The sequence below is a fragment of the Lissotriton helveticus genome, chromosome 9 (genome assembly GCF_964261635.1).
Source record: "Lissotriton helveticus chromosome 9, aLisHel1.1, whole genome shotgun sequence".
NCBI classification, from domain to species: domain Eukaryota; kingdom Metazoa; phylum Chordata; class Amphibia; order Caudata; family Salamandridae; genus Lissotriton; species Lissotriton helveticus.
In genome coordinates, this window is record NC_136070.1 from 402,416,507 (window position 1) to 402,431,216 (window position 14,710).

Consider the following 14,710-nt stretch of genomic DNA (forward strand, 5'->3'; position numbering starts at 1 on the left):
GAGGGACGAAATCAAACAAATCTCCATGGAGTCCACTAAGCTAATATGGAGGTCCTCCGTAGCTCAAGTGTACGGCTGGGGGGACATAGACCGCATAATCCCAGAAATTCGGGACTCAGAGGATCTCATCCACTGCTCTACCCCAGCAATGGCCCAGACCTTTGCTGCCTATAATTGTAAACTCTATTCAGCGCAACGACCTGAGGTCTCCCTCTCTGAGTTGATCAACCTGGAACGCCTCCCCGTCTCAATGCAGCTGATTCAGCTGAGGTTGATCTCCCATTACCCGGGAAGTACTCAATGAGGCCATATCTCGTACCGCATCGGGTAAAACTCCAGACCCAGACGCCCTCCCAAAGCAATACTACACCACCTACCAGGAGATACTCGTCCCCCACCGCTCTGATTTATTCGCTGAAGCCACTGAGAAGGGCTCATTTCCCTCAGAAACAGATGCAGCTACCATTGTCCTCATTCCTAAAATACAACCTCGTCAAACTGGGCCGAATATTGTCCAATCTCTCTCATTAACATAGAGGTTACGATATTTGCCTCTGTCCTGGCTCAGCGACTGGGAACCTACCTTGCCAAACAGATCCACCCTTACCAATGTGGATTCATGCCAACACGGGCACTGTCTCCGACGTCCCCACTTGGGTTTAGCACATCGCCAGTTATTAGCTCCATATGTAGCACTTCTCCTAATCGATCTCGAAAAGGCCTTTGACTCCGTTGAGTGGTAATTTATAGAGGATGCATTGGCCGCAATGGGCCTGGGCCAACATTTCCGCAGCTTGGTTAAGGTCCTGTATTCTAGACCCCAAGCACGGGTGCTCATAAATGGGGTGATTTCTGAGACGTTTCCCATCAGGAGAGGGACGAGGCAGGGCTGCCCTCTATCGCCCCTTCTCTTTGCCCTGGCGATGAAGCCCCTGGCCTGCCTCATTCGGTCTGATGAATGGATTCAAGGATGATAGTGGCAGAACTCAGACGAAGACAAAATCGCCTTGTATGAAAATGACGTCCTGCTCTTCCTCGCGGAAACGGCCCAATCTGGCACCCAATGCCTCCAGGCGCTGCGCTCCTTTGGGCCGGTTTCCGGCCTACGACTGAACCAAGCAAGTCCGACTATGTCCCTCTGCCTATATCGAGAGATTGTTTTGACTGGCAATCTACAATACCTAACAGGCGTCAATCTTTTAAATACCTGGGAATCCGGATCACATTGCTCCCTGAACTCGCCTGGTCGCTCAACAACACTCCATTAGTTCAGAGGGCCAGAGACGACCTCCGTAAGTGGCAAACCCTGCTGCTTAACCCCATGGGGAGAGTCGCCCTCTTCAAAATTATGATCCTCCCCAGATTCCTCTACGTGATCCAGAATACCCCATCCATCCTCCCACGGGCCTGGTTCAAGGAACTGGACAGTCTAGCCACTAAATTCCAATTTGTATCTGTAATATCTGGCAACCCGCTTACTCAATCTGCATGATTGGTATAACGGGACTGATCTCACCCAACATACAGAATAGAACTGAATGACTTGAGCCTTCCCAAAATCCAGCTGATGATGTATAGAGGGCCTATACCCAGAACTCTGCCTGTGGTGACAGGAGCAGTTCTCCTGGCCTGGCGCGCTTGTCTGCACCACTCCCAGTGGACGAACAAGCTAAACCAATGCACACCACTCTGGCAGGGCACCTGGCTCAGGAGGTTAGTGAACTGGAGGGCTTCCGGGCTTAGGACCTGATTGGTATCTCTCAGTTGGGGCATGTATGGGCTAGCGACCATATGCACACTTTCTATGACCTGCAAACCAGCTATTACCTCCTTCCATCGGATTCTACAGATACTTACAACTACGCCACGCCCTCCACACACACATACCAAACAGCACAACATTACCAGAATACAGCCCCCCAGAAGCACACACCATTATGGGAATCTTGGGGAAGGGTGGGGTCTCACGCATCTACCGCTCCCTTACTAATAACACTCCAACCACTCGGGCTGGCTCAGGAATCAATTCACCTCGCGGAAGAGGATTGGAGGGACGCCTTGTTGGCACCCAAAACCATCACCACCTCAAGTCTGGCTCTGCCTGGTCCAACTGTATTACCTGCACTCTGCCTACTTGACCCCAAAACATCTTCATAGCGCTGGCTTGAGACTGACTCCATCCTGTACTCACTGCGACCAAGATCAGGCAGACTTCTACCATATGATGTGGACTTGCCCCCTCCTAACGCAATATTTGGAGACATTAGAGGGGGAACTCACAGAGGTCCTGGAATGTGAGATCCCACACAATCTACTGAACACACTGGGGGTCACGGATGGATCAGATGGGTCCAGAGCTGACAAACTCTTCCTTAGAACGGCCATGGTGGTGGCAAAAAGAGATATAGCTGCCAACTGGAAGAGCCCTACTCCATTGTGTGACGCAGGAGAAACTCTGTACGAATCGCAAGGTTTGGGGCAAATGGTTAGGTCAGATAGAATAAGCACGCTCTAGACTCCATTAACTCTGTATATTGTATGTGGCCTCATGGGCTCATGGACTGCAAAGCATACTAAATTCCAAGGATATAATGTGGCTGCGGCCTATTATAGCTGTAATGTGCTGTGTTTTGATTTTTCACCTGTGTTCTTTTGTTCGAAAACCAATAAGATTGAGTATTAAAAAAAACTTTCAGACAGGGCTTACCATGTGTCTTTGAATTCAAAGCCCTTCCCATGCTGAAACTTCTCTGCTGCCCAAAATCAAAGACAAGTTTGACAGCTCTCAATTGTGGGATACATGCATATCTCAGATGAACCCGGATACTTGCTCCAATAAATTCCAGATCCTGAGTTGGAACCAGATGGGACATTTGTGACTGATCACAAATCTATGGTTTTTAATGTTTTGACATACTACATCTGTTTGTTTCAGAACACTCGTTCTTGATGACGAATGTATCACCCAGTCGTCGTAGTAAGGATGCTCTAGGATACTTTGTTGTGGATAATGCGCGCTAGGACCTTTACAAAAACCTTTGGTGAGGACATCAAACCAAAGGGGAGCACTCGCAACTGCCAATGATGACATTCCACACAAAATCTCACAAATGTTCTGATGTGGAAATATTGAGGTTTGGACAAAAGCATCTTGCAGATCTTATGATAATGTTATCTGTTCCTCCAGCGATATTAAAGGAATTATCTTATGAAATGTTTACACTTTGAAGTGAGGGATTTTTAAGAATTGATTTGGTCTCTTTAGGTTTATTATCATTCATTGTCATCTTGGTTGAGAAGTCTCTTGATGACTTCTCTACTAAGTTAACACTGGAATAGAAACATTTTCCCTAATGTGAGTTTGGAACAGGTCAGATTGCATTTTATGTTAACAGTTCCATACATTATTTTCCAGTGCTCTAAAGTTTGTTTGAGGTTGAGCGTAAGTTAGTTGTACTGAACTTAAATTTGAAGAGATCTCCTCAAATTTCAGAGAGTAAACTTGACTTTTTATTCCCAGCACCCAAGCATCTGACACATTCTCTTGACATGAAAAACATTTAGTTTTACTGATAAAACTATAGGGAGCACAAAAGATTATGTGTGGAAAATGGGTGTTAGCAAATATTTGGCATGTGCACATCACCAAGTAAAATATCTTGATTTGTTATGATCCTATTAATACATTTGTTTACATTACACTCAAGAATTAGTAAAAAAAAATTAAAAAAAGAATAGCACTTTATTTGTGTGTTTCGGTTTATTTACTTTAAAATATTTGTACAGTTCATTATTAGGTATTTAAAACAACATCCTACAGCCTTTCCTTTCACACAAGCAAAATTGTCTCATAATTCACATTACAAAATTCTCACTATTGGCAGTAAGAGAAAAAAGTCAACGCCAGTCTTCATGTTAAGGAAATAAGCAGCAATATGTCAGAAGACTAAACTAGAATTGACCTCCATCTTTGAATGCACAGCAAATGTGACAAGATTAAAAAAATAGTCCTTTTTAATAGTCATCCATCTTTGGAATTCTAACATGGGTATTTTGAGGGTGCTGCAGCACCATTTGAACCTCTACTCCCAGGACCTATGCCCTGCCTTCACCATTCCTACTCGTATACAAAAGCATACTAAAAAAAAATATTTATTGCATTCAGCACAGTGAAGGAAAAGGCATAGGCGCTAGAAGTAAGGGTTCGGGGGCTGCTTTGGCATCCGCAAGATAACCACGCTGCAGTTCTAAAGGTGATTGCGCAATAAAGATGTTATTACATTTTGTTGTTTTATCTTGTCATAATTGCTGTGCATTTAAAGGCCGAGTTCAAATGGCAGGCTATGTCTTCTGACAAATTGCTGCTTATTCTTTTAACATCAAGACCAGTGATTACTTTTCTTTCTCTTACTGCAAAGTTAGAAGATTTTGTAAAGTGAAATATCTGATAATCTTTCAAGGGTACAGGGAGTGTGAAAGGAAAGGCTGTGGTATGTCAATGTTTTTTTCTGACAACACATTATTTAAATACCTGTAAAATAACTGTCCAGATATTTCAAAATATATCAGCAGTTGGAAAAGCACGAATGAAACTGCTTTTTGTAATTCTGAAGTATAATGAAAAGAAAGAATTGAATAGGACCAAAACAAATCAATACACTTTTCTTGGTTATTTACAAATGGAAAATATTTGCTGAAACTTACATAACATAATTGTTTGCCTACATCATCGTTTTATCAGTAAAACTGCATGGCAGTGTGAATATTGTGCCCATTTCAATGGAAGATGTGCTGTCTGTAAATGACAGTGCACTACCACACTATGCTTTAGAAATATATTTGCAACTGTGTTCTTGAAAATGCACTACAGGATACATAATGTACCTTTCCCACTCTCCTGCTGAATGGGCCCGACTCACTTGCTATACATGTTCTGTGTGTGATGTTTGGATTTCTCACAGTCCATATGATTTCAGTGATGTAACATTGATGGCAACAGCCCCACTCTGACAATTGCTCCAGCACCGCTGGGAAAAGCCCCCACCTTTCCCACATCCATGTTGACAAAAATTAGATTTTCAGTCAAAATTCAATCTGACACCCAGGAATATGCAACATATACCAGTCTAGTTACCAAGGGGTTCGAGAGAAGGCCTGGAACCCTACTCAGGGCTCCTAGACATTATCTGGAAGTGTTGTTAAGTCCTCAAAGCTCTGGATCTCCAAACCTGAGACTGTTAGGACAATGTGATGTCTGTCTGCAAGAAGCAGACAAAAGAAACAAAGTGTGGTGGGGCTTCTCCCCATTTATTGCTCTGGGAAGGGGAAGGGCATTACAGGGAAAGGTGTAGGGTAGAAGGCAGAAGCTTGATTTAAGGTAGATGCCGAGTCACATGGTGCCTGGATGGGAGTTTGGACACCTCATTTAGTAAGTAATGGCTTGAGGAAGGGGTTGAGGGAGTAAGCAATGTTTTTGCATGGCACTCGTAAAGTAAAGCAGTAATTCCTTTCAAGAGAGAGTGCAGGAGTCTGTCAGGACTTGGCTACTAATCTCACCCATTTGTGTTTTTTGAGTTGGTTTTTAATATCTGGCTGATACTTAACAAGAAGTCATTCCTAACCTTTGGAGCAAACCCCGAAAGGATCAGGATAGAGCGGCAAGCTCTTTTTGCAGCAAATTTTTTCAAAGTGCAGTTTGTTAGTGCTGCTGGTGATGTCTTGGGCTCCCTGAGAAATTTTTTTGTTTTTTTAGGTAAACAGGTTTGATCAGTTTCACAGCTTTGAATGTAATGCAAGCAGAGTTAAATGTATAACCAGTTGTCAACACACAAGCCTATTTTCAGTTTAGCATGACAAAAAGCACAGCGTTGAATGGGGGAATATCTTCATTCCTGTTTCCAAATGTAGCATCGAGGAGTATGCTCTGCAATGAAACTAAAATCTATAATTTGGATTTACAGGTAGTGATTAACTATTCGATTGTAAAAGGACTGAAGTACAATCAAGCCACACCCACCTTTCATCAATGGCGGGACGCACGCCAGGTATACGGCTTGAACTTTGCAAGCAAGGAAGAAGCCACCACATTCTCCAATGCAATGTTATTCGCTCTGAATATCATGAATTCACAAGATGGAGGTAAACACCAAAATTACTCTATTGTATACTACCGTGAATTATAGTAGCTATTCTTTATTGTTGTGATGGAATAATGTGAGTTCACTATACCCAAATGACATTACTACTTTATTTTTCATAAACTAGTGATTGTTAGACTGCGTGATGCAACATTTTGGTTTGATTGTCATAGTTCTAAAGTGTTTCTAAAGTTGGTAAACTTATATTTATAGATTTTTGATGTCTTGCTGTTAGTGACAGGATATAATAATAGTCTTAATTTGTTTACTTCAGTCTTAGATTTCTCTTGTTGGGCCCTCATATATTGATTTCATGGTAACTCTGGAATGAGATGTTTAAATTAACTATTCAGATTTGGTGCGGTTTATGTATTTTCAATAACTCACATTAAAGTAAAAGCAGGCGTAGCATTTACACATTATTTATGTTTGACTTCCTAGTGCCTTCGTTTGTTTACTTTGTGCATACATATCAATGATAAATGCACTGAAACGTGTTTTCTATTATAATCATTAAACAATAACTCACAATACCTACAGTGTGAACTGCAATAATGATACCATTCCAGATTTCATAACTCTTTGTATGAAAGGAAAATAATTCCTTGATTGGAGAATCTCAGTCCTAAAGAGGTGAGGAAAAATGAAGTGTAGGAGATTAACTTTTATATCTCACTATATTAGCTATAGAAACAATTATAGTGGGTCCCATGTATTCATGTTACCATAATGTTGAAGAATATACATCATGGGCCATATTGGGTTCAGATCTAGATGGCTCCTTGGGGTTCCTACTCCAACCCTCTTTGCCCATGAATCTCAATGATTTCGGGTTTCTGCAATCCCATCTTCTCCTATCTACCTCATTACATCTTTAAAGAGTATGAGGATTGTGGAATGAGCTTTTTGTATTTGCCTGTTGATGTATGGTACTAAAATCACCTGTGATTTCCACTGGGTTAGCATTTTCCTTTCAATGCGACATTGTGAGATTCAGGCTGTGGTCAATTTTGCTGTCAGTGGCCTCTGAGCAGCTGGACCCAGAGAAAGCGACCACAAAACGAGTGAGGAGTGCATCCTTTGGTGTCTGCCTCACAGCTACTGCTTCCATTCCAAGACTGTCAACTGCAGTCCGGAGCCCGCTCTATTTGCAGAGCTATGTCTTGCTTCACGAGAAAAGGTGCATTGAGGTAGCACACAAGAGAGACACACATTACCAGATTACACAGTCTACCCTGTGGGCAGGTACAGAGAAGCTATGTGTGCCACCAACGTGAAAGAAAATTGTAGTAGTGCACAATACAAAGAGAAAGTGTAATATCTGCCCTTTGGTGCCTTCAACACTACTTGAAGGTAGCCTGTACTCTTTGCCTGCTTTATCTGTAGCAGCCACACTTGTGAAACACTGCTTTATTACTCATGTTTATTTATTTGTTTGGATTTGTCCTATTGTATCCCCTTCACTAGCTTAAAGAAAGGACCTCATAAAAGCCATAATAAAAAGCCATATGTCATCTGTTTTTTGTGCACTCTACTCAGCTTGTTTTACAGCTTAGCAAACTAACTGCTCTTAAGTTCACAACGTGCAAGGTTGTCCACTTATGATGACAGACAAAGTAAAGTATGTCTCTTGGAAGTGCCAAAAAAGCATTAGGAGGATTTTTACCCATGGGTGACCACAACCAAATCCAAGCCTGAATTGTTGGCAACTCTACATTTGATATACTATTGGGAAAAAGTAGTACAAATTAGGCTCATCAAAGACTGTCAGGACTAAATAAATTCTGAAATGTCTTCCTTCCACTGACTAATGGCTCCCCTTCAAATGAAGGTTTTGGATCGAGATATTAAATGCAACAGTAATAATTCAGTTGTTGCTGACTTCAATGCTGCTGTTTACTTTTTTCCAGGGCTTAAAAAGTTGCTAGTTAAACATTGAAGCAGAGAACGTAATTTTCAAATACTTGTTGTCCAACATTAAGTGGAAGGGGATAACAATTGTGCATTTGTGAATCTTTTTTCTGGATCGCCTCCATTGTATTTCAAGAAGCCTTTTCACAAAAACAAAAGAAATGGTGCACCCTTCAAAATAATACCCTGGTACAACACACCACAAAAAATGAGCTTCAAAGTCTTCACAATATGACCGTCTGATTGCAATAAAAAAAAAGCTGGCTAGACCTCTGTCATTTCTTGCATTTGGGTACACATTTTCTCATCTATCTAAATGTTAACCATTACCAATCCCGCTAACTGCGAGTTTTATCTGTACTGAAATTATGGATTGCGATGATATTGTGGCCATGGACTTTCCAGGGTAACTTCCATATAAATCCCAGCTCTATTTTTTTTATAAGGTTTTCCGAGTGGGTTGGGATGAGTTTTGGTTCTCATCATAAATATGCATGGGTATGCCAAATGTGTACTTGCAATTAGATTTGGTTGTCCTGCTTGAGGATGTTTTTGAAGTAATGCCCTACCACTTCTTCAATCAATCAATCAGGAGTTTGTTAAAGCGCGACTACTCACCCGTAAGGGTCTCAAGGCGCTAGGGGTGGGGGGGGAGTTGGGGGGGTGCAGGTTCCATTCCATCAAGGAGGGGGTCTGTCGAATAGCCAGGTTTTGAGGTTTCTTGCGAAGATGGGGAGCGATGTTGTCTGTCTGAGGTGGAGCTGAAGGGCGTTCCATGCCTTGGCCGCGAGGAAGGAGAAGGAGCGGCCTCCCGATCTGGTCTTTCTGGTGCGGGGGACCGCAGCGTAGGAAAGCTGGGCTGATCGTAGGGTCCTTTGAGGTGCGTGGAATTTGAGTCGGCTGTTCAGGTATGCTGGTCCGGTGCCGTGGAGGGCCTTGTGTGCGTGGGTGAGCATCTTAAAGGTGATTCTCGCCTCGACGGGGAGCCAGTGGAGTGTGGGGAGGTGCTGGGACATGTGGCAGTGTTTTGGCAGGTTGAGGACCAGTCTTGCGGCGGCGTTCTGGATGTTCTGTAGCTTGCGGATGAGGTTTTTGTTTATTCCGGCGTAGAGTGCGTTGCCGTAGTCGAGTCTGCTGGTGACCAGGGCGTGACTGACTGTCTTTCGGTGTTCGAGGGGGATCCATTTGAAGGTCTTACGAAGGAGGCGGAGGGTGTGGAAGCAGGAAGATGAGACAGAGTTGATCTGGCGGTCCATTTTGAGCTCGGAGTCCAGGATGATTCCCAGGTTGCGTGCGTGGTCTGTGGGGGTTGGCGGGTTTCCGAGGGCGGTGGGCCACCAGGTGTCACTCCAGGCGTCGGGGTTTGGGCTTCTTGATGGCATCGCAATAGTCTTCTATAAAGAATGTGCTTGGCATGCGTTCTCCACAGTTGCTACAGGTGATTGAATAAATGAGTGCTTATGTGGTCTTTTAGAGGTGCAATAATTGTACTTCTGATGCCAGAGAAGTACTATACCAGTGTAGCGACCTTCCGATGCGTATCCTTCCTTGATTAGGACAGCAAGATGTTTTCTGAGATTCTTTGAGTGAGTCTAGTGGCCATCATTAAATCCGTCCTTCAAACAGATCAGTCAGGGTTTTCAAAGGGTCAGTACTTGATCAACAATACCAGTCCACTCTGTTTTGTTTTTAAGTCTCTCCAGAAAGACTTCCCTAAGGCTGGTCTTTTGTCCTTGAATGGTTAACCCCTTCGACGCTCATGACGAGCTGGGCTCGTCATGCAGTAGCCTCCTGCTACGCTGATGACGAGCCCAGCTCGTCATGTAAAGTGGTATCTGTAGAATCCCAGCACAGGAGAAAAATCCCCATAGCATTCAAGGTGTTAAAGGGCCTTTTTCAGAGTGCCCTGGGTCGTCTTCTTTTAGAACATGCAGCACATGAAGTTGGCTTCATCTTTTCCAAAGGGGCCTTTCATAAAACACTGTAGGCTAACATATTCATAAATGGGTAATGGACATATGTCATTAGAGTTCCAGCTCCACTGTGGAACACGAGTGGTATTCTTTATTATCAATCCTTTTCTTATTGCACTTGAACCCCTACTTATAATACTTGGAGGAGATGGGTAAAGATATGGGGCTGTCTGGTCTCAAGAGGTGAAACTCATAACTTAGACTGATGCTCTGCTTTTTGTCAGCAATACTATACCCTGATTATCAACCACCCTAAATATAATTACCAATTGTTCAGTTCCCTCTAGCTACCTGCAGCATGAAGGAAATGCTGAATTAGCCCCTTTAAATAAAAGGTGCTGCTCAATGTGGTCAATGTGGTCTGAAAAAAGGGAATAAAATGTCTCGCTTTCATAACATAGCTCAGGATTGCCTTTGTTAAATTCATCGAAAAACTATTATTATTAATTATCACAAAGAGGATGCTGAAGACGATTAGAATATTCCTTCAGTAAACCCTTGCACTTCTGCCTATCCACATTCCTACACATTTTTTTCCTCTTCTTGGGTGCCAATTAAGGTATTCATTTGGAAAGGAGAGTAACTGTGCACTGATTAAGTTTAACCAAAAGCTGCTATAGACAGTTCAATTTACTACATTTCTTATTTTGCCACAACCTATTCCTGAAAAGTTTTCTTCTCCATCCCCTTGGCTCAAAGTGGTGGAGGGTTAAGTGTCTCTCATCCCACTCCGACATCTATTAATTATTTACCCCAATCCAGCTGTGGTAAACAACTCTTAATATTTTGCCACAAACAAAGCTATGATCTTGTTAGAGTCTCTTCTGTCAGCCAATTTTAAAGACTCCATTAACTCTTCACTACCGCTTAATTCTCAATTTTTGCTCCGAAAAGTGTTGTTCACTAAATGACATGGTATGCTGCATATTACCACCATTGTATATGCCCTGTGTACTGCTCTGTGACGTTCAGAAAAAACAATCAATTTAACCCCTTCTGCCGTGGCGCAGGGGGGCTAGGGGGCAGGCGCGGCGCTTTGGTGCTCATGACGGAACCACGCTGTCATGAGTCACGGGCGGTGTGTGCTCATGATAGCGTGGTCCGTCACGGCCCCGCCCGCTCATTATTTCGCCCGCACAGGTGGGGAATTAATGCCGCGTGGGCAGAGCGGCAGTCGCATGATGGAACGACGCGGTCATGAGCACACGCCGCCCGTGGCCCATGACGGCGTGGTTCCATCATAAGCAGGCAAGGGGTTAAAGGTGTATTTAAGTGTATACTTTGGCAAGTGAGTGAGATGTATTTCTCTGAATATGTAAACAGACTCACAGAATGGTGTCTGAGTTTTACCATGTGAAGTAGAAAAATGAATAGTTAAATATTTTTCATTTTTTTCTAAATATCTGTATTCAATTTTCCAAACATTGAAAAGGGAAAATGTTTAAAATAAACAATAATGGTAGTCTTACTCTTCATCAAGGGATCACACTTCCATTTTGATCAGCACAACAGCAATTGGATAATACGTATTCCTTGAATGGTATTGTTTTGACCAAGGCAGTTCACTCGTTATACATTATTACATATCATTTATTCTGTCAGTCCTGTCTGAGCTTGATGTTAGTCTCCTCTCTGACTACTATATTCCACGCTGAAAGTCCAGTTTGCCTAGTTGCAACACCGCCATTACATTTTTTTTTATTATTATGCTTTCTGAGGTTACCCAATTATAGTTGTTTTCAAGATCAAAGATTAAATCACAAACTACTCTACTTGTAGGAACTGAATTCATAGCATGAGGCAGCATCACAGTCATTAGCAGTGGGAGACATAATGGAGACTACCAGTATGGAAAGTAGAGCAGTCAGTTAATACTTCAGCTTGGCCTTTTAGTTTATAAAATTAATTCAGTCTGTAACAATTTAAATATATTTAATAGACTGGGATATTGAACGTCCTACTGTACATTATAAGGATATTGCAAATCACCAAATTGCGCCCTGATTGTGTTGACGGAGGACTCCCCGACTGAGTCCTTTCATGAGATCACCGAACTCGGAAGTGAGTTTCAGTATGCTGTTTATGTATGGTTCAAAGTATTTAAAGTCTTTATAATATACGGGTGTTTTCAGCTGGCAAGTGGTTTTGTGTCATATTTAGCACTTTCAGCACTGGCTTTTCATCAATAAAAGTTTGTATGCTAGGAAATTTTTATTGTTAAAATGTATAATGCTATTCCCAAAATTCAACATGAAGAATAAAAGCACGATATTTCTTCCATGTCATACACAATGTTTTCCACTTGGCAGCTGCCAAGCAAATTACACCTGATTTGTTGAATGCAAACCTGAAAAATGAATTAAATGCTTCTAAAACATTTTCATGCAACCCTCCACCTTGTAAATATGCCAACTACTTTTTCAAAACTGTTTGCAACTGCTATTTTGCTAGTTTTATTCTTAAAAGCAGAGTGAAATATGACTTGTGCAGCCTAAAACCAGCTATAGCTCCTTTAGGTCTGGCTCATCTCTGTATGCGGCTGCTTAGGTCTGCTCATGTCAGTGCAGAGCTGGGACTCTGGACTCCTTTGTATGAGAGTTGATAGAGGGCACACACAGAGGAGGGGAGAGGAGTGCATAACCCTGGTAAAAAAGAGAGAGAGAGGTGTGTAATGTGTGTTGTGTGTGTGTTGCGTGTAAATTTATTTTTTCCATACCCTCTTCCAAAGCACTGTACAGGATGACAGCTGGTCTTCTTTCATTTTTCCAAGGAAATGCAGCTGAAGCAGAAAGCACTGTGATATCACTGCTCGCTTGCAATATTACAAGTAAACATCGATTTTATTTCTAATGGCCTGAGCATTCTTAAACTCAAATGGACCTGTAATAAGACAAATATTCGAGTTTATGAAGTACTCCAAATCATACGTGGTACATGATGGCTTGAAAGATTTGCAAATAAAGTGGAAATGTTATCTATTTTATCAAATATACGCCCCATTAATGTATGAGGCAAAACATTCTAGTAATCTGTGTGCTTGCAGTTTTATCTTTTAGAAGAGGTTTACAATTGAATTACGAGTCTTTATACTGCCGTATTCAGCTTATCACAAAGATAATCCTCTGTAGTGCAAAGAAAAGATTAATAGATTAATAGCAAAGCAAGGCAAGGACTTTGCATTTCTCCATGGTTGTACAATGGCCTCTCCCTGATAATGGTCACTATATCAGTGTAGCGATCAGAAGAGGCAATTGTGGTAGTATTCCCAATGCAATACCTGGTTTGAACTGGGAAGATATGGACATTGCCGGCGGTAGGCATGATCATTTCACAGGAAATAAATCTGTTTTCTTAATGTCTGCGATATATGATGTACAGAAATTGTGAGGGTGTCCAAACAAATAGCCTCATGACCCTTAAAGTCTTCTTCTGACCTAGTTACTAAAATATGTGGTATTTTGCCAGGCAATGGAGATAACCTTTTCGGAAATTACAAGGATTAGCATGAATATTGTAAGGGGATTAATAAATACTTTAGTGTACATAGATTACAATCACATGTGTTATGAGGAAGTATACACACTTAAGAATATCTTTTTTTTTTTTTACATTTTAAAAGTCTTTTTATTTGAATAACCAGCTCCATAACATTGCACATCAGTTAGCATCGGAAGTTCATTGACAGTCACTAACTTAAGAATATCTTTGTTCCTTACGAAGAAAGCTATGTTCACTCTGCTTCATTTAGGAGGTATCTGGCTCTCTTTAGTTTCTCTGTACATGACCATGACAATGACAGACAGCTGCAATATGTCTTTAAAGGCCGTACAGAATTCAATTGGGCCAAACATGGAATGACTTGAGATTTCTTATGAGCATCACATACCAATTCAAGTGTTATTTTATGGGTGGTTCTAAAATGGAAGCGTAACAAAATCCTAAAATATTACATTATTTTAATAACCAGCTCTTTAATTGGCACCATTGTTCAATCTTTTGTATATGTTTCTAAGAGTTCTGAGAATTGGCCTGACATGCTGGTTAGCCTCTTTTTTTCTCTGTCCAGAAGATGCAACAATATTTCCACTTCCTCAAGTAGAATATCAAGGAGTAACTGTCCTTCGGTGTCTATAAAATAACTTCTGCTTGGATGCTAATGTTCAGATGGAGAGTGATTATCTTATTCCTCCATACCCAGTCACGTGGGCTAAGGTGTTGAGAGAGTGAATTTCCGGCTGATAGATGTGGCAGCGCATAATTTCCCAAACCAGCAGAGGCCACTGTGGGATCCTTACAAAGGATCAGTGAGGTCCTACAGGACGCCCCTATATGCCAGTGGGTCTCCAGGCAAAAGAAATGTGCTCCTCACATATTACACCCATTGCTTGAACTGCAACGGCCTGATCTAATTTTAAGTGTTATGTGCCTTGTCAATGAAGGTAATATAATGCCAATTTTAGCACTTGGTGATCGGCGTGATGACTCAGGGCTCTATTTGCATAGAGATGCTCCCATGAAAATGGGATTTTAATGGAAGGATCTTCATGAAGTGGTCTAACAACACCATGGTTCCTGGTGTTGATAGACCACTGGGCTCCCCTCCAATGTGCATGTAATATGGTGATACCTCCCAGTCAGACAGAGACCAGCCTATCACCTTGTGCGAACTACCACTACTTTACAATATAG

At 41.9% G+C, this 14,710-nt stretch overlaps 1 protein-coding gene across 12 annotated transcripts in view; it reads left to right on the forward strand.

Moving 5' to 3' along the window:
- The window catches only part of EVL (Enah/Vasp-like), a 528,612-nt gene that overhangs the window by 237,571 nt on the left and 276,331 nt on the right, over positions 1–14,710 (forward strand). For all 12 annotated transcript variants that reach the window (XM_078660169.1, XM_078660175.1, XM_078660166.1 and 9 more), the window contains exon 3: positions 5,961–6,138. In XM_078660169.1, coding sequence (XP_078516295.1) covers positions 5,961–6,138 — 178 coding nt within the window. The remainder of the gene's footprint in view (positions 1–5,960; positions 6,139–14,710) is intronic.